Here is a 21,755-nt window from a genome sequence, read left to right on the forward strand (position 1 = left end):
TGTAGTCCCAGCTACTCGGGAGGCAGGAGAATGGTGTAAACCTGGGAGGCGGAGCTTGCAGTAAGCTGAGATCCCGCCACTGCACTCCAGCCTGGGCGACAGAGCGAGACTCCATCTTAAAAAAAAAAAAAAAAAAAAAAGAAATACTTTCTGGGTTTTTGTACACTGATATGTTCACTGTCAAACTTTTCTGCTAAAATTTAGGCTTTATGAGAGGACAAGCCTTGTTCACTAGGGATACTGAAGCATCCTCAGAGCCTGACGTTCAGTAAATGCTTCTTGAATTAATGAACAAATGCTGTTAAAAGAGTAAATACTACATTTGGTGTAGTGGACAAAGAGGCCATTGTTGACTCTAGTAAAAGTAAGATTGAAGAGTTAGGATGTGGGGGAAAAAAATGAAAATAGCAACCTAGACAATGCTTTCAAGACATCTGGCTATGACTGGGAGGAGTGAGATGGGGCAGTAACCTAGGAAGAAAAAGGAGAGAAGGTTTTATATGGAGACATAAGAAACTGAGGGGAGGATTTTGAAATTGCTATTTAACATTAAAAAGACTAGAGTATATTTACATGGTATTGGAGAAAGACTGAAAATGTTATAAAGTGTTATAAACAGAAGAAACTAAATTTTTTTCCTATATGTGATAGGTAGGCAAAACTAGATGGACAACATGCTCTCAAATCATCAGACCTATTGTCAGACTATGAAGACTATGCCAAATTACCCATGTTATACAAAGGCAGGTATAAAACAGGATCTGGCTTTACTTTGCAAACTCACAGCCATTCATAAAGAGCTTCCAGAAATAAAATAATCATTTTTCCAAACCCTTAATCTCTATGTGATTTTGCACACTTTCAAAAAACTTTTGCTCTAAGACTTTTGTTAGTCTTCCATATTCAAGCTCAAGAGGGCTTAGCACCTTTGCAGGAGTAACATGCTCATTACTAGGACTAATGTGGAATTAAAGAATTAAATTGTGGGCCAGGCTCAGTGGCTCACACCTGTAATCTCAGCACTTTGGGAGGCCATGGCAGGCGAATCACTTGAAGTCAAAAGTTTGAGACCAGCCTGGCCAACATGGTGAAACCCCATCTCTACTAAAAATACAAAAATTAGCTGGGCATGCAAGTGTGCGCCTTTAATCCCAGCTACTCTGGAGGCTGAGGCACAAGAATTGCTTCAACCCAGGAGGTTGCAGTGAGCCAAGATCACGCCACTGTATTCCAGCCTGGGCAACAGAGCGAGACTCTGTCTCAAAAAAAAGAAGAAGAAGAAGAAGAAAAGAAAAATAAATTGTGAAATGTCTTAGGCCAGAATAAATACTGCACCTCCATTAAGAAACTTATTTCAAGAAACTCAATTAAGATAACTTATTGTGAGAACCTCAGATACACTGGAAGTATTTCTCAAACAATGGCTGGCTATTCATGCTAAAAAGTTCTATAACTTGCCTCTTATACCATGCTCTGTATTTCAAAACTCTGAACTTACATACTAGCTCTTTTTTAAAATGGCATCATATTTTTCAAGGTAAAAATACTTTATAATTCATGAGAAAGCAGCCATAGTTGAAATTCACTTGCTCAATGAAAACTATATTAGCGAACGAACAAACTGATGAAGAGGGATCAGTTAACAAGCATTTACAGAGCAACTTCTAAACGTAAACCCTACACCAAGTACCACTGGGGATGTGAAAGAGACAGAAGACGACATAATCCCTGGCTTGCAAGGCACTTACAATCTAGCTTTTACTTAAATACAGTCCTAGGAAATATATTGACAAATATAAGTTTATAATACATCTTACAAAAAGTGCTCAATAAATAATTATGGTTTTTAGAAGGCAGGGTCAGGCCTGATCAGTGAAGTAAATGTAATCAATAAAGGAATGAAGTTTACTTCATAAGTTAGTAGACAGTCTATAAACTCACCTGCTGAATATCTAGGCTGGTGATATCCATATGTACAATGAGAGCTTCCACATTTTCCATTAATTTTTTATCTTGGAAATGAACAATCAAGTCTTTCATTACTTGGGGTGTGATTCCTACCAATTTATCACTTAAAATATATGGCTCAAGGCATTCCAAAAATACTCCTTTGGCCACTGAATTCTCACTTAATTTATCATACATCTGGCTAAATAAAAGATCCCTGTAACAGAAAGGGGGGGAAAAAACTTTTAGGAATATGCCAAATACTCATTAAATTTAGTCTCCAAAGTATATCTCATTTTTTCCCTATTTCAACTTACTCATGAATTTATTTAAAATGGCAATAATATTCACATAGAGCTTTATATTGCAAAAACTTTATATGTGTATGTGTGTGTGTATGTGTATATATATATGTGCGTGTGTGTGTATATATATATAATCCCAATTAATCCTCCCAACACTTCTTTAACAAATCAGAACAGCTAAGATAAATTGTTTGCTAACAGTAACATATCTAACAAACAAGAGAGTCAGAATTTGAACCCAGCCTTCCGGCCTAAATCCTGTGTCAGTCTATTGTGGCATATTGCTTCTTAAAGACAACACTGACATGGGAACAGATAACTGGATGGACATCATGAAGCAGGAAAAATAAAAAAGGACTACTCATGATTTATCCTTCCCTCCTTCCTGGTATTTAAATATTCCTAGCTGACTTGCAGAGCCAATATGCTTCTTTGTCTAGCTATAACCCTTTGCATCCCAAAATGTTTGGCTAGTGATTATTCATGGAAGAAAAAGAAAAAAAAGTGTTTAATACTTTAAATATAAACCTAGAAACAATTTTGTTGCAGAAACAAAAATTGTTTTAAATTACTTTAAATGTCAACAACTTTGACAATGTTTATTTCATATTTCTGTAAATAACCCATAATTTGAGTTATATTGACCATAGACAGAATTCTGAATTGTTTTCATACATTATATGATAAGCATTATTCTAAGTTGCTATTTATTCTTTAAAATTACCATTTTGTCTAATACAATATTTCGATATGCTGAAAAATCAGAATATACTTAAGTATTCCTGTACTGTTGAATATATTACTTATTTCTAGTATTTTGAGTGATACTACAATGAACATCTATACAAAGCCTTTCCCATTTGGAGGGCTTAATTCCTAAATCATTCAACTTTTAGAAATTTACCTTAAGTGAAAAGATATGAAAAAATCTGTGGCACCTGAAATGTGCTACGAAATTATCTTCGAAAAGCATCACAGCATCAATTGACACTGCCACCCGCAATGTATAATCATGCCAATGCATGACATTTGCAAGTTTGATTTTTCTCCCCTGACAATTTAATAATTCTTTTATGACCAGCAAATTTGAGTATTTTTCATGTTTTCATTTATAAACTGTTATTGCCTTGTATCATTCACTTCTTTGTTCATTCCATTTTTAAAAAAATACAAAAACTGTGTGAATTTTATTTACCTGGTTTTTTTTTTTGTTTTTTTTTTTTTTGAGACGGAGTCTCGCTCTGCCGCCCAGGCTGGAGTGCAGTGGCCGGATCTCAGCTCACTGCAAGCTCCGCCTCCCAGGTTTACGCCATTCTCCTGCCTCAGCCTCCCGAGTAGCTGGGACTACAGGCGCCCGCCACCTCGCCCGGCTAGTTTTTTGTATTTTTTAGTAGAGACAGGGTTTCACCGTGTTAGCCAGGATGGTCTTGACCTCCTGACCTCGTGATCCGCTGGTCTCGGCCTCCCAAAGTGCTGGAATTACCGGCTTGAGCCACCGCGCCCGGCTTATTTACGTGTTGAGATTATTACTTTTTTCTAAATGTGTAATTTCTTTATATGTATATCGTGTCAATTGTGGAAAGTGATAAATGGTTTGTTTATTCACAGGTATGGTCTTTCATGACAAGTCCCACACAAACGTCAAGGAAGCTCCTGAAAGGACTAGGGTGGGGTTTTGACTCATCTGAAGTCGTGGAAGGGGACAGACAGAAAACAGACTGGCTACAACTGCACCCGAACTCCATGTCACCCTGCAATTAACAGTATTTGCAATATTCTGGGGAAAATCCATAGCCATTTATTTTCTTCTCAAATGCACAAATGTAATTTTACATCATTTTTCCTCTTCATTTCATATTTATCGAAATATTTTCATGTCAGTTTCATTTGAATCAATAATTCATCATATTTTTGTGATGACTGATGACTAGCCAAGCAGAAGAAACAGAGATTAATGGAGTTTTACTGTAAGAAAGAAAAAGTAACAAGACAACTAATGATTCAAAGAAAATGTCAGATTTGCTAATCCTTGTACTCTGTAATGTGTTGTTAAAAGGAACATGCTAAAAAAGATAATTACATATTTTAGCTTAGTACAAAAAGCCTTGGGGAGAGAATTAAAAAGAGCTAAAAATTCAGTAAAGGCTACAAAAGTTAACAAGGCACTGTGTCAAATAGCATGTGATGCTGGTAAGATAAACGCAAAACCACACATTTCTTTCTTAACCAATCAGAAACTATAATATAAAGAAGAAAGAAAAATAAGGCTCAGCAACTCCTACTTGCATCTCTACCTTAAAATTAAAAAAAAAAAAATTATATTCAACGACAGATTCTCATCATTCTGGGGGAATATTTATTAGCGCATCAGGAAAGAGGGGAGATAGAAAAGTACATACAGTCCAGGCCGGGTGCAGTGGCTCATACCTGTAATCCCAGCACTTTGGGAGGCCAAGGCAGGCAGATCACTTGAGGTCAGGAGTTTGAGACCAGCCTGGCCAACATGGGGAAACCCCGTCTCTACTAAAAATACAAAAATCAGATGGGTGTGGTAGCGTGTGCCTGTAATCCCAGCTATTCAGGAGGCCGAGGCAGGAGAGTCGCTTGAACCCAGGAGACAGAGGTTGCAGTGAGCTGAGATCGACTCTAGCCTGGGCAACTGAGCGAAACTCCATCTCAAAAAAAAAAAAAAAGACAAGTACACACAAAAATTTTTAGCTCTCATATTTCTTTCTATATTTAGGCATTATTCTCCAGGGTGCTATCTTTGTTTCCTAGAAGGACTGACTTCAAAGTTGATGTTTACCATTTCAAGCTTAGCCTCCCTATGGCCAGTCTAACAGAAAATCTATCATAAATAATAGAGGACCAAAGAGATATTTCTACAAACTTCACTTTATAATAGTACTCACATTAAAGATATTTTTGAAGTTTATCATTTATAACTTCAAAAAGAGGACAACTGTTAAATTTACTTTGTACATTATCAATTTCATGATTTTTTAAATGCGAAGAACAGCTTTGGTTATAAGAAATTACAAATTTAGAATTATGGGAAGGGGAACAAGGACATCAATCTTACCACTTGCCAATCCATACTAAATACATAACCAGAATCAAGTAAGTAAATTTCCACCAAATACAAATGGTATTTAATACACCCAAAGTTGATTTGGGCTGGCTTCCTTATTTATAAAAGCAAAATTTAAATGAATTTTAAGAAATTATGTTCAAAATGCTCTATTTTCTGATACAAGTACCACAGTTTGTAAAGATTTCCTTTAAAAAGGCATGTGGTGATAGTTACACAACTGTGAATATACTAAAAACTACTGAAGTGTATACTTTAAAAGGGTGAATTTTATGGTATGTGAATTATATCTCAATAAAGCTATAATAAAATTAAAAAGGCCTTTTTTCCCCTAGCTTTGATGTTAGGTTGATGCAAAATTGCAGTTTTTGCCATTACTTTTAATGACGAAATTCACAATTACTTTTGCACCACCCTAATAAAATTTTAAACATCCAGTTCCTCCACAAGTCTTGATAATTAAGATCTTTTTGTTTCTCAAACAATAGTCCTGATGTTGAACAACATGAGGGAATAAATTAAAAGACTACTTCAAGTTCACTTTGGATTTAACAGAAATATTTTTGGTTCAGATGCATACGTAACGCAAGCCACTGGAACGATGGCTCCTTAACAACTGTGGATACGTGGTCAGTATCATCCGTGTAGAACACCCATTTTGCTTTTTTAAAAATAACTGCTTTATTGCTATATAATTCGCATATAATCACATAACCCTATTTTTAAACAACGTTAAAATTATAATTACGGTTTACACAAACTCTGGATCTATTTTCAAAGTAAAACTGACACTAGGGCTACCACATATATGCTAATATATAGCCTGTATTTTGCATAGGTAAAATGACAAATTAGAAGTATCCCACAAAAAGCCTGAAGACATTGTGTCTTTTGCCTAACACTGAAAAAAAAAATACACAAAATGAAATTGAAATGAAACTGTGGAACACAGACCAAATTATGAAAATAAAGTATAAATATTCAAAAACAGAATTCCTGTCATTTCTGATATTAAGTAATTTACAAAAGATTCTAATGCCAAATTTTAACCAAGACAGATGTCCATAATACACTGAGCAGTATGCCCTACACAGAAAAACAAATGTGATTACTGTCACATAGTAAAAATGATTTTACATTATAAAAGAGTTATTAAATATAACTAGGAAAACATACATACACTAGCTTAATGAATATTACTGATGGGTATTGAATTCTCTGAGTTATGAAACTATGAGGTAACAGTGATTATAGTGTAATAACGGTTGTGGCACTAAGTTAAAATTAATTTCAGAGCATGTATTATGTTTATAATTTCACCCACGTAAGAAACAATATAATATGTGAAAATAAAAGGACTGCCTATAAAAACAACATACTCAATCAGAAGACATTAGTATAAAAGGAATCTGGGGAACAGGATTGTGTGTCTGTGTAATGACCCTAGAAGTGGAAGAAGTTACCTGAAATTGGCTGGCTGAGTACTAGATGACATTTTGTTAGATTGTATTTGTATTATGCAAAATCTGAGCATTCTTTAAAGCAATGTTAATGTCACAGATATTTTACAAATTTGGAAATGTAGAAGAGAAGACCTTAGACATAAATAGGACCAAATGTCAAAAAGGATAGTATAAAGAGAGCATCCAGTTCAAGGAGAAAAGTACTATACTGGAATGAAGCTGCTTACATCTGACACTTCTCTGCTACAATTTAGCATAGGGAACTGACCATTTTTTAACCTTATTATCTATGGCAACTCTAAGAAAAAAAAATTTTTAACTCTACCATTTAAGTGGTTACACTGAACTATTTAATTAAACATAGAATTCTTATATCTAATAAATCTTTAGTCATTGCATGTTTGAAATGAAAGGGAACTGAAAGATGCCCTAGATGCAAACAATTAAAGTTGATCAAATGGCTTATTCAACCTTTCCTTCTAAGCTCAGGCCCATATATAGAAGAATCTTAACATTCTGATGAAAAAGAAAAGCCAGCATGGTGAGAAGCAAACAAGCACAACACAGATCTAGAACAAGAGAGGGAATGTTTGACCCAATGCCTAGTTTCACAGCCCCAACCTTTCTTACATCTCTGGGAATGCTGCCCTCCCACTTTTTCTCCTATTAGAACCCAAAGAGTAGAATTAGGGAAAGAGACAAAGAGGGAAAGAAAGAGAATAAGAACCCACATGCTGGAACTTCTCCCAAGCAGAGGCAGGATCTAGTACAATCCAGTCTTCGGTGTTAAAAAACAGAATTGAGCGAGAGGGAAGCCATCCGTATGCTCTTTGTACTATGGTTCAGGGAAAACGTCCATGGCCTTGATCTAGGAGTGTGTATGTAAGAGCAGGAGGAGGAAGAAAGAAAAGAGGTACGGGTATAAAAAGGACCAGGAAGAGCTGAACTGAGGAAGGATTCTCTTCCTCTTGGAGGTGAGGAGTATACACTATGACTGCTGTTCCTGTTATTTCTGAGATCTCCAACAACAAATATTGTATTTGTTTCTGACACAATACAGAGAAAGCACGCTAAGGAATCAGGAAAAATTAAAGGAAAGAAGTTGACCAAAATAAAGAAATAATAAATAAATCCTAATTTGGTGAAAATCGAGACCAGATTTTATCTTCTATGTTATATGCTGTGATTCAATACAGAAATTACTGCATTCTCAGCCATTCAATAGGTGCAATAAATGTTAGAGAATATTTCCTTTTCAAATCATATAAAAAAGAAAAGTTTATCTCTGGAATATTTTAGGGAATAACAAAATATTTTGGGAAAATATCATCAATTTTTTCTTTTTTCCTATATAATCTTTCATCTTACAACTGGTAGGCCCACTTCAACTTTATGTCACTGTGACAGTATTCCAGTGTTCAAGATAATGATCACAAGTCACCCTGCAAATCAGGAGGCAGGATTACTTCATCAGTTCAACCATCAGGTATTGGATAGCTATATTGTGTCAGGCACCATTCTAGGTAGAAACAGTCCCTTTTATAAAAATAAGCCTTTTTACTCTAAATAGAATTTAGTCTTTCAGGCACTTCACTTCACCTCATTTATAAATTATCTCAATTTGAATATCAGAGTTGATCCCAGTACTTATTAGTACTAGAAATACCTCTACACCTCCACTTCCTCATCTGAAAATGAGGATAACATTACCTCTCTTTACATGGCATTTATGAGAGTTAAGTAGAATATGTAAAACTGATTCATAAACTATTAAGGCTGCTTTAAAAATACAGGGACATACAACAAGGAATTGAGTGTGAAAGGGAGGTAAAGAGAGAACTAATTTAGAAAACGATAGGGTAAGGTTAGCAGACATATCATGGTGCTTTGCTTTCTAGGACACAATGATTAACTACACAATCACTGTCCATCAGCTAAAAGTAAACTAGCTGTTCAAGAGACACAAAGGTATTTCTGGCCCTAACACCTCAAAGAAATTTCTCCTGTAAGCCCTCATAAAGAAGACAATGTGTAATATAAAGTAATGTTCTTGGCCGGGCATGGTGGCTCACGCCTGTAATCCCAGCACTCTGGGAGGCCGAGACGGGTGGATCACGAGGTCAGGAGATCGAGACCATCCTGGTTAACACGGTGAAACCCCATCTCTACTAAAAAATACAAAAAATTAGCCGGGCTTGGTGGGGGATGCCGGTAGTCCCAGCTACTCAGGAGGCTGAGGCAGGAGAATGGCGGGAACCTGGGAGGCGGAGCTTGCAGTGAGCCAAGATGGTGCCACTACACTCCAGCCTGGGCGATAGAGCGAGACTACGTCTCAAAAAAAAAAAAAAAGTTCTCAACATCCCTACTGTAAACACGATGTATTTCGCTAATTATGTAACACTAGAGTTAAAACACTGGAATAAATTTGAGCCCCGAGGAGAACTTACTATAGCTATCTATGACTGCATCAGACATAGCAAATTACTGCCCTCTTGATAACCTTTACTGATACTTCAAAATATGACCCAACCTTTTATGAATCAGGCTACTAGAATTTATATAAATTCGTGAACCAAGTCGTGTTGCATAGGGTTTTGGGAGATATCTACATTAAACCTTCACATTTGTTCTCTATCACTTACAAAGTGGTATAAGCCAGTGGTTAAAACCAAGAACGCAGGAGCTAGACTCATGTATTTGAATCCCACCTTTGCCACTGAGGCAGGACAGTCGCAGGTTGCAGTGAGCCGAGATCGCACCACTGCACTTCAGCCTGGGCGACAGGGCGAGAGTCCGTCTCAAAAAAAAAAAAAAAAGTATATATACCAAAAAAAGGAGATTGTGTGTGTGTGTGTGTATATGTGTGTATATATATGTGTGTGTGTGTGTATATGTGTGTGTATATATATATGTGTTATATATGTGTGTGTATATGTGTGTGTATATATATGCGTGTGTGTATATACATGTATGTATATATCTATAATGAATCATACACTTTTTACTTTTAAAACTCCTTAATATTGCTCTTTTGCTAGTTACGTTCTTTACTTCCAATATCCTGCCACACAAATAAATAATATATCCATAGCATCTGTCTTAGGAAAATTGATTTTATTAGGTAAATGAACTGAAAATTGCTGAAGAATCAAATTTCTATAAATTAATATTTTTTAATCTATTCAGTCAAATTCATAGAGTTCCTAGCAATGGCTTATACATAAACGAGAGGCTACCTGTTTTCAAAATAATTGAATCTGACATGCAATGCATACTCACTTTCGCTGCAGCAGAAGGCAGTAATCAACTATGACAGGCACCATATCCTGTAGAGGAACCATAAAGAAAGCATCAGCCCCACAACCCTGTCCAGTGGCCCACTGATAATGACAGGACTGCTTAAGATGCCATTAGACTGTTAGGAGGATATAACTTTGTATCATGCTTTTGGTAAGCAATTTGGCATTATGTGTCAAAGCCTGAAAAATAGAACGTTTGACCTAGTAATTCTATTTCTGGAAATGTACCCTAAATATGTTTAAGAATAAAACTTATTTTAATGCATTAAGGTGTTCACTGCATCTTTCTAACAGAGGGAGCAGGAGAAGGAGGGGAAGGGGAAATGGGAAAGAAAAAAAAGAAATATGAATTACATTCAACAACATGGGAAAATAGTTAAGTAAATTTTATTATTTAAGTAAAATACTACATATATCTTACAAACTTATCAAGAGTTTACAATATCATTAAAAGAAATACTAGGTGAAAATATGTATTTGTCTCACAGATCTGTAAAGAAAACTCACAAAAAAAAAAGGAAACCAGAAGAAAATAAAACAAATTGATAACGGGATACAGTTGGTCCTGCTGGTGGCTCAGGTGATTAAGGTCGCCCATATTTTGTCACAATCCTCCAAACCTGCTATTTTAACGTTGATTTAACGTCTCAGTTTCACAATATTTTTATTGCTTTAAATTCATCATGTACAGACTCATATCAAGTAAATGACAACCCACAATTTTGACCCTTTTCAATGGAAAGAGTCTGAGGGAGAAACAGTAGCTTATTATGACTGGAAACTGTCAAGTAACTAAGCATCAAACTTCAGCAGTATTCTTTCCTTTTCTGCTGGCTACAGGGAAATGGTTTCCTTTGAAAAATCCTGGAAGGGTTATGTTCTGGACAGAAATCTCATCAGGAGGGAGAAGGCACTATGTGAAAAAGAGCTCCACATACTAACACCTGTCTGATAAAAAGGTCAAACCTAAGGAACTCTTATTATTTGAGAGAGAGGTGACTAAAGAAGAACCTACAATCCTGAAAGGATTATAGGGCTATCCCTGACCCATCCTGCTTCCTTTCTTACGAATATTACTCATGACTACATGTAGATTTGATTCTTCGAAAATAGGAGGTAAAATTATAGATGTAAAAAGTGTTAAGAGCCATAGCAAATCTCAACCCTGAATGAGAATACAGTGGGCTAGGTAACGGGGAGCTGGTGGCAGGAGGACTTCCCTAGAAATGCTAGAGAAAATAAACAACCCTTAAAATACACAGCCGAGCTCCTAAGATAGGGCAATAGCCAGGTCTAAAAGTGAAAAGGGAACTGAAAACCAAAGCAGTAAGTTCTGAGCTGTTATTGATCCTATCCTGTAGGTTTGTTGGTCGCAGAAGACCTTGGGTTTTAATGCCAGAAAGAAGCTGAGGCCTTAAACCCTTTTAACAGAGGAACTGAAGCAGAGGACGTGCCTAAAACTGGGATTCTTGAAAAGCCGTATCCTCAACGAAAGGAAATTAGAAAAAAAAAAAAAAAAATCTGCCTGTTGGCATAGGAAGATGACAAGGAAGTTTGTCTGTCTCAGCCTGGGCTCAGAGGGGGTAAATTTATACTCACCAAGAATCTGTAATCAAGACCCTGTCTTCAGGTAGAGCTGGGATTTGAATTTATACCATCTCCTCAGTATGAGAACAACTGAGCCAAGAGGTTCACATAAAAAGTGATCCTGAAAATACTATGCAGCCATAAAAAAGGATGAGTTCATGTCCTTTGCAGGGACATGGATGAAGCTGGAAACCATCATTCTCAACAAACTATCACAAGGACAGAAAACCAAACACTGCATGTTCTCTCTCATAGGTGGGAACTGAACAATGAGAACACTTGGACACAGGGCGGGGAACATCACACACCGGGGCCTGACGGGGGGTGGGGAGCTGGGGGAGGGATAGCACTGGGAGAAATATCTAATGTAAATGGAGAGTTTATGGGTACAGCAAACCAACATGGCACATGTATACCTATGTAACAAACATGCACATTGTGCACATATACCCTAGACCTTAAAGTATTAAAAAAAAAAAAAAAAGTGATCCTGAAAAAGGATACTCCTCAGATACTTGAAAGAAGCAAGTTCAAAAACTCACCAGAGATCACCCTAAACCCAGGCAAAATAACCAATGATAAAGTCCTATTGAAGATGTGCTCAAAATAAAAAACTTGAAAACACTTCGTTAAATAATGCACCATACACCATACATGAATGTCTGGAGGAACTATAAAGGGCAGTAGTATACCCCCAAAACTTCAAATAATATAATTATCAGGTAGAAACTATTTTTAAAGTATACTTAAAATAATTAAGGGCATAAAATAAGGAATTAAGTGCCTGGCCCGGTACTAAGTACTTTGGATATACTATAGGGTTTAATGGAGTGTGAATCAGATTCATACACTTAGATCACTATGGTGACTGCATGGTGGGAGCATCTGAAAAATCAACACTGGAAACCAAGGCTATTACAGTCATCAAAGAAAAAAATGGTGGACTAAACTAGGGTACTGACAAAGAACAGTGGACAAAATTATTTATAACTATAGGGTTTGGTGACAGATTGATCATGGTTTGGAAGGCATTGAGAGGAGTCTATAATTCCCAGGTTTCTGGTTTAAGTGATGGTTGAATGAAGAGGTCACAAAATGACATAAGAAATGTGGGAAGAGGTGTTAGAAGGAAGAAAGTAAGTACAATCTGGTCCACAGCAGATTTGAGGAACACCTTTACTTTGATGTTGATTAACAAGAAATTGAATACAGTAATCTGAAACATCTGGGTTAGAATTACAGCTATCTAAGTTATCAGAGGAAGCAGTGAATAGAAATAAAATTGTCCAAGGACAACAGAGTGAGATGAAAAGCAGTCAACAATGGACTAAATCTTGAGGAAGACCAATATTTATGAAATGGTCAGAGGATAGAAACAAACTGATTCAAGAAGAGTCACTGAGGTTTAAAATCAGAAGGGCACACAGTCACAGATATCTACAGGATATAGACTTTCAAGAAGGAAGAACTAATCATTGCTGTTTAATACAGAACTGAAAATGAACAAGATCTGAAAAATATGTACTGTGTTTAGCGATGTGGATATAACTGGTGTCTTTAGTTAAGGTGTTTTAGCTTCCTGATTAAAACTGACAAACTTCTAGCGAGACTGACAAAGAGTAAGAGAAAACATCAGGAATGAAGCAGAGGATATCATTATAGACACTGAAGACATCAAAAGGATAATAACGGAATACTACGAAAATTCTACACACATAAATTTGACAATTTACATGAAGTGCACCAATTTCTCAAAAAACACAACTATCAAAACTCACTTAACACGAAATAGCTCATTTGAATACCCCTATAATTATTAAGGAAACTGAATTCATAACTTAAAATCCTCCAAAAGTAAATCTCCATGTTTAGATGGTTTCACCAGAGAATTCTACCAAATATTTTTTTTTTTTTTTTTGAGACGGAGTCTCGCTCTGTCGCCCAGGCTGGAGTGCAGTGGCCAGATCTCAGCTCACTGCAAGCTCTGCCTCCCGGGTTTACGCCATTCTCCTGCCTCAGCCTCCCAAGTAGCTGGGACTACAGGCGCCCGCCACCTCGCCTGGCTAGTTCTTGTATTTTTTTTTTTTTTTTTTTTTTTTTTTTAGTAGAGACGGGGTTTCACCATGTTAGCCAGGATGGTCTCGATCTCCTGACCTCGTGATCCGCCCGTCTCGGCCTCCCAAAGTGCTGGGATTACAGGCTTGAGCCACCGCGCCCGGCCTCTACCAAACATTTAAAAAGTATGAAAACAAATCCTATACAATCCCTTCCACAAAATAGAAGAGGAGCGAATATTTCTCAATTCATTTTGTTAAGTTAGTATCACCCTGATACAAAAACCTGAAAAGCCATTACAAAAAAACTACAGACCAATATTCTTCATAAATAAAGATGCAAAAGTCCGTAACAAAATATTAGGAATAACAATTCACAATTACATAAAAGGAATTATACCTCATGACCAAGTGAGGTTTATTCCAGGATGCAAGACTGGTTCAATATTCAAAAACCAATCATTATAATATACCATATCAATAGCCTAAAGAAAAAAAATCACATAATCATATTAAGCACATAGAAAAAGCAACTGACAAAATTCAATATCCATTCATGAAAACCCTCTTAGAAAAACCGTAATAGAGGGGAACTTCCTCAACTTGATAAAAGGTAACTACAAAAAACCTACAGCTAGTACTATACTTCATGGTGAGAAACAATGTTTTTACTCTAAGACTGGGAACAAGGCAAGGATGTCTGCTCTCACCTCTCTTCAATACAATGCTGAAGTTTTAGCCTATGCGATAGGCAAGAAAAGGAAAAAAATAGTACACAGATTGGGGAGGAAAAAATAAAACTGTCTCTGTTGGCAGATGACATGATTGTCCACATAGAATATCCCAAGGAATCTACAAAAAGCATTCCAGAATAAATGAGTTCTACAAGATTGCAGAATATAAGATAAACATTCTATATGCCATTACTGAACATATGAATACCAAAATTAGAAATTCCATACCATTTAAAACTGCTAAGGAAAAAAGAAATATTCGGTGTAAATCTAAAAATCCATGTATAGCACCTGTATACTAAAAACTACAAAAAAAAAAAAAAAGAAATAAATGGGAAAACCAGGAGACTCAGCATAGTAAAAAAATCAATTCTCCTCAAACTGATATGTTTAATATAATTTATATCAAAATACCCACAAGATTTTTTAGAGATATAGACAAGATTATTCTAAAATTTATATGGAGAGGCAAAGAAATTGGAATAGTTGAAACAATTTTCATAAAAGAGGAAGAATCAGTCTACCCAATTTCAAGACTTACACAGCTACAGTTATCAAGACTATGTGGTACTGGCAGTGGGATAGGCACACAGATCAATGGAACAAAATAGAGAACCTAGAATTCGATTCACCATGTAAGCCCAGCTGATTTCTGACGAAGCTGGTAAAGCAACTGAGTGGAGGAAAGAAGGAAAGATTGCTTTTGCAACAAATAATGCTGGGGCAGTTAGGTATCTATACACATGCAAAAAGGAACTTCGACCTCAGTCTCATACCTTATGTAAAAATTAACTCAAAATAGATCACACATTTAAGTTACACACAAAACTGTAAAACTTCCAGAAAAAAAACAGGGGAAAATCTTCAGGACCTTAGGCTAGGCAAAGAGTTCTGAGACTTGATTTCAAAAGCACAATCCATACAAGGAAAAGCTGATAAATTGGACTTCATCAAAATTAAAACCTTCGGTTTGCAAAAGATCCTGTTAAGAAGGATGAAAAGAAAGCTACAAACTAGGAGAATTATGTCCAATAAAGGACTAGTGCCTTGAATATATTAAAACCCTATAAAGTCAGCAGTATAATGAGAAACAATCTAGTTAGAAGAGAGACAAAACCCACGCAGAAACATTTCACAAAAGAAGATATACATGTGGCAAATAAACACATGAAAAGATGTTTAACATCATTATTCATTAGGGAAACGCAAATTACAGCCACAATGAGATACCATTATGCACCTATCAGACTAGCTAAAATAAAACAGTGACTTCACCAAATGTTGGATGTGGATTAGAAACTGGATCACTCACACATTGCTGGGGGGAATGCAAAATGGTACCAGCATTCTGGAAAACTATTTGGCAGTTTCTTTAAAAATTAAACATTCAACTATCATATGATCCAACAATTGTAAACCTGGACATTTCTCCTAGAGAAAAGACATGTTCACACAGAAACCTATACAGAAATGTTTACAGCCACTTTATTTTTAATAGCCCCAAACTGGAAACAACCCAGATGTTCTTCAATGGGTAAAATTGTTAATCAAACTGTGGCTCATCCATACCATGGAATACTACCCAGCAATAAAATGCAACCAACTATTGATACAAGCAACAACCTGGAAGAATCACTAAGGAATTATTATCCTGAGTTTAAAGAGTCAGTCCCAAAAGGTTACACACTCTATGATTCCATCTATATAACATTATTGAAATTATAATTTATAGAGATGAGGAACAGACTACTGGGAATAAGGAGCGGGTGGGAGCAGGAGAGAAGTAGGTGTGGCTATAAAAGGGTAAAATGAGGGATCCATGCGGTGATGGAAATGTTCTGTATCTTTACCTTATCAATATCAATATCCTGGTTATGTGACTGTACCATAGTTTTGTGAGACGTTCTCTTATTGGGGAAAAATGGTTTAAGGGTATGGGATCTCTTTGCATTATTTATTGCAACTGAATATGAATCTATAAATATCACAAAATTATAAATTTAATTAAAAAAAAAACAAAATACACACAATCTTTATGCCTGCCACTAACTGTTCCTAACTCAATTAAGGCAAAACCATCCAAATTAACACTTTCAATCTGGCTTCTTAAAGAAAACAGGTCTTTATCAATTTTGAACATTTAAAACAGTAAGTAAAACAGAGTATTAGTTAAAGCCAAATCTATTTCTATATTTTAAGTTTTCCTCAGCAACTATTTATAAAGGACACTAAACCAGATGCTGGGAATATGGCAATGACAAAAATCAGACATGTTCCTAAACTTACACAGGTCCCTAAACATAAAACTGACATTGAATGAGTGACTTCAGTGAATAGTATTTTAGAAAGAAATGGATCTGAGTTAATCTGGGGGACAATTACACTGAGATGTGAAAATAAACAGGAGCTAGTTGAGCTACAAAGAAATGAGAAAGGATTTTTTATGAAGAGAGAACACTGTGGACAAAGGCTCTGGGTTATGAGAGAACAGGGACATTAAGACACTGAAAAGAACTCTAGTATAACAGGAATACAGAGAATTGGGGGCAGTTAGGCAAGAGTAGACTATGCAGAGCCTTAGAAAATAGTAGGAAATTGAGTCTCTACCTCAGAAACAACAGGAAGTCCTTGAAATATTTTAGAATGAGGGAAGCATCATATCTAGATTTGATATACATTTCTCCTTGGCTGCTGTGTAGAAAATGAAATGAAGTACAGTAAGAATGTGTACAAGGACATGGTGGAAACAGATGAGAGAAACTGTCAGGAGGCAGAATAGCCAGGAACAAGTAAAGGACAAGAATCACCTAATTTGCATTAGGTGCATGGTGGATCCACTCACTAACACAGGAATCCTCAGAAAAGGCTTTGTGAGGAAATAGTTACTGAGTCTGAGATACCTATAAAACATCCAAGCAAAAATGTAAATGGGCACCTTACTCTATAGATCTCAGAATTCAGAAGAGCAATCTAGGTTGCTAACACCAGTTAGACAGTCATGTGCCTATGTCACCTAGGGAAGAATGGAAAGCAGTGATTCATCAACTTTGATGTTAACATTGGTTAAGAGAGTCATGTGCCTAGGTCACCTAGGGAAGAATGGAAAGCAGTGATTTGTTGATTTTGATGTTAACATTGGTTAAGAGAGTCGTGTGCCTGTATCACCTAGGGAAGAATGGAAAGCAGTGATTCATCAACTTTGATGTTAACATTGGTTAAGAGAGTCATGTGCCTGTATCACCTAGGGAAGAATGGAAAGCAGTGATTCATCAACTTTGATGTGCTTAAGGGACATCTTGAGACCTGACTACAAATCCTGGTCACCAACCCCAGAGAGTGATTCAGTAGGCCTGGGAAATAAAAAGTATTTTTAACAAACATCTTCAAATGATTTTTGAAGTAAATGGTACACAGACATCTTGACAAACATTGTAATAAAAATAGAAGACAAGGGTATTGTGAAGAATCCTAACATTTCTTGGTTAAGTAAAGGAAAAAGAATAAACAAAGAAAATCAATAAGCAGTCGGAGAGGGAGAGAAAAAACTGGAATGCATGGTATCAGGGAAACACATGAAGACTTTCAAGAAGTCTTCATGTGCTAAATGCTGCTAAGGACCAGTAAGATGAAAAATAAAAGGGTCCACAGAATTTATAGACATGGAATAGGTTAAGGAAAGAGAAGGAGATGAGGAAATGGAGACAACTCTCTTTTTTTTTTTTTGGAGACAAGGTCTTGCTCTGTCACCCAGGTTGGAGTGCAGTGCCGTGATCTTGGCTCACTGCAGCCTCGGCCTCCCAGGCTCAAGCGAACCTCCCACCCAGCCTCCAGAGTAGCTGGGACTATAGCTGTGCACCACCACTCCCAGCTAATTTTGTGTGTGTGTGTAGAGACAAGGTTTCGCTATGTTGCCAAGGCTGTCTTGAACTCCTGAGCTCAAGTGATCTACCGACCTCGGCCTCCCAAATTGCTGGGATTACAGGCATGAGCCATCATCCCTGGCCAGAGACAACTCTTGTAAGATGTCTGGCTCTATAAAAAACGGAAGAACAAGAAAGCACACGATATTAGAGACGGTATGGGGCAAAAAAAGAATTTGCTGCTTGACTTAGTTTTAGGGTGGGAAACACTTGAACATATATAAATGCATACGAGGAAAGCCAGAAGAAAAGGCAAGTCTCAAGATGTATGAGACAGAAATACTTCAATTCCTTTTTATCCTACTATAACAGTTATGATACAAATAAATTATAATTATAGGTTGAAATCTTTTCTTAAATAAAAGCCACAACCTGTCCAAAATGTGACAAGATCCAAAAGTTATTTTCTATAACTAAGACAGGACAAATATTGATCTTTGGAGAAAAGCAAAAATAGTGAATAGCCTTACATATTCTGACTCTAAGGAAAGGCTGAGGCTCCTCACCAAGGGTAAAGATTAAAATTAAGGCAGCAGGCAGGAGGTGCCACCTGCTGGTAAAACACAAATTCTCAGTATTTTGACTGTGACAGAAATCAGTCTTAATAGGAATTTCAACTAACTCGGTTAGAGGTTACTTATGTCTCCAATAACAGCTTCTTGAGACTGAGAGAGAATCTGAGACCTTCCTACTGAGCAAAAAAAAAAAAAAAAAAAAAAAAAAAGTGTTTTAAAAACACTTCTATCAGTTGCTCACCCTGCCTTTATTTGAACACATTCCGTAATAAGAGGTGCATAAATCCAAGAGCTGTTACAACGTGAGTAGGTCATTTTAAATTGAAACACATCTTCTCCTAATTTCTACCCACTATATACTAGGCCTTCCCTCTGGAGCAATACGGCTAATCCCACAGGACAGCTTCCACCATCTCTAGGCGGGCATGTCTCCACTTACTTTCTCCTCAGATTAAACAACCCAGTATTTTTTTTACCTGTTGTTTTTAAAACCGTCCACCATCTCAGTTGTGGGATGTGGCTGAGTTTATCAGCAGCCTACAAAATGACTTAGCAGTTTTATTTCAAACAGGCAACCCAATAGTACTAGTACTTTCCTGTATCTGTGTCTTAACACACAGTTGGCTCATACTAAGTTTACGATCAACTAAAATCCTGTCCACCTAGATCTTCCCGATCCAGTACTCACATAATTTGGTTATTTGAATCTAATGAATCTAAGTCTTAATGTTAATCCTCATTAAGTTTCAACTCATGATGATTTTGATTGCACTTTCTTGTCAAAATCACTTTGAACCTTGATTCTTGGCACTACCTAGATTTGACAGGCCAGTCACTAAATTTTCACCCAAATCAATGATAAAAACTTGGGTATGAAAGAGTCCTAAGATGTAATTAATACTAAGCCACCAAAGAATATTTTTGGGTAGAAATATTTATCTAGCTGCAAATCTATTTGCTATTTACTAATCTATTCCAGCCACAAAGATAATGGAAAAATTAGGCAAATGCTTTAATGAAATCAATTATGTTATATCACAGGCATTCCAGGAATATATTATCTTTACATTCCTTTCCAAAAGGTAATTATATGAGTTTAACATGGTGGTTTTGAGGTGAATTCAAGGAAAACATTCACAAATCACATCAGGGATATCAGCAGATAGTCTCCAAAGTCCACTCTACTTAAAAAAAAAAAAACAAAAAACACTTTAAAAGTCAACCTATATAATTATTTTATGATTAAATATGATTAAACAAAACAAACATGCACTGGCTGACAGTGCATGCATTTTGCCCATCCTAATGCACTGAAGGTCACGTTTTCCAGAAGAAAACTGTCCTCCTGAATGGAATAAATTGTATCTCCCTGTATATACTCCACACTAATCAAGAATGCCTTATTTGAAAACTGATGAAAAGTTACCTGCAAATTATTATGTTGGCCCAGATTGTTTCAACAGTATCATGGATTATAATTCTACTGGGTCTTGAGAGTTGAACAATCATAATGATATAACATATTACATATGGTAGGCTTCAGTTTTTAAATACACTTATCTGGACTTTTCCACTTTAAAACCATTCTCTGTGGTCACGAAAACGGAGTCAAAATGAGGAGCATTGTTCTATGGTATAGTGCGGCAGTCAGGATGTGAACCCTGAAGCCCACTGCTTGAATTCAAATCCTAGCTCTCTATTAGCTTTGTGACCTGGAACAAATCATTTAACCTCTCTGTGCCTTGGCATCATTTACAAAAGTGAATAGTAACAGCAGCCACCTTACAGAGTTATGATAAGAATTAAATGAGTTAATAAACATGTATAAAGGGTCTGTAACAGTGCCTGCCACACAGTTAAGTATTAAACAGTTTAGATGCTTGCTGTAATTCTCATTCTTGGTCATTTATTAATATCACCCCTTCTCACTCATCTTCTCCCTGTGCTTGCTCTTAAAATAACAATATAATACAATGATTAGTTAAGAACTGGGCTTTGAAGTCACAAAGACCTGGATATGAGTCCCGGCTCCACCATTTACTATAATATTACCTTGTAACTTCACTTCACTTCACTCCTCTAAGCCTGTTTCCTCATCTATAAAATGGGGATTAAAAATGACACCTACTCCCTGGGGTTGTTGCGAGAATAAAAATACATGTCACACACTTTACATAGTACCTGGCACATCGTATGTGCTCAGTAAATCTTTGCTAAAAATCCCTATTTTGTACTCCACAGCATTCTGGTAGGCACAGTCTGGGCCATATCATTCCCCTTTCTGACAGTCTTACAAGTTCATGATACTTCTGGTATGTATCTTTAGTTATACGCCTTTCTCCATATTTATAGATGTTCTGTGATTTGCAGGTAGAACCTTCTTTCAACATTACTTTCTCCTTGAATGGTCAAAATTTTAGAATTTCCTGTTCCTTGTGAACCCATTCTTTTTTTGGAGCCTGTAGCCATGTGATTATATCCGTATTTTTTTCTGAGATATTTGCTTTCTATAATACTGGACTCATGCTATGTATATTTTTCATCATTATTATTATTGTTAAAATAAAGTGATAGTTCTTCTCTCAAGGGTCTATCTCTTCTACTTCCCCAATCATTAGTAAAAATTAAATCCAGAGAAATAGCCGCCTCCATTGTTTCCTTTACCTTCCATGAGACTAAATCACTGATAAATCAAAAATTTTATCAAATATTCCTACCAACAGAATGAGACTTCTAACAGGTAGCTAGATGGTTACAGGGCACATTACTACTAACATTTGTTTCTCTGTACATTCTGCAGTCTGCATCAGAAACTACCATCTACAGTTCCTGTATCTGAG

General features: G+C 36.3%; 1 protein-coding gene across 2 annotated transcripts in view; it reads right to left on the reverse strand.

Moving 5' to 3' along the window:
• VPS8 (VPS8 subunit of CORVET complex) overlaps nucleotides 1-21,755 on the reverse strand; it is a 251,664-nt gene that overhangs the window by 167,903 nt on the left and 62,006 nt on the right. For both annotated transcript variants that reach the window (XM_007971871.3, XM_073023385.1), the window contains exons 21-22: nucleotides 10,086-10,132; nucleotides 1,942-2,164 (exon numbers count right to left, since the gene is read on the reverse strand). In XM_007971871.3, the coding sequence (XP_007970062.3) occupies nucleotides 1,942-2,164; nucleotides 10,086-10,132 (270 nt within the window). The remainder of the gene's footprint in view (nucleotides 1-1,941; nucleotides 2,165-10,085; nucleotides 10,133-21,755) is intronic.

This window comes from Chlorocebus sabaeus, chromosome 15, assembly GCF_047675955.1.
Source record: "Chlorocebus sabaeus isolate Y175 chromosome 15, mChlSab1.0.hap1, whole genome shotgun sequence".
Classification (NCBI taxonomy): Eukaryota; Metazoa; Chordata; class Mammalia; order Primates; family Cercopithecidae; genus Chlorocebus; species Chlorocebus sabaeus.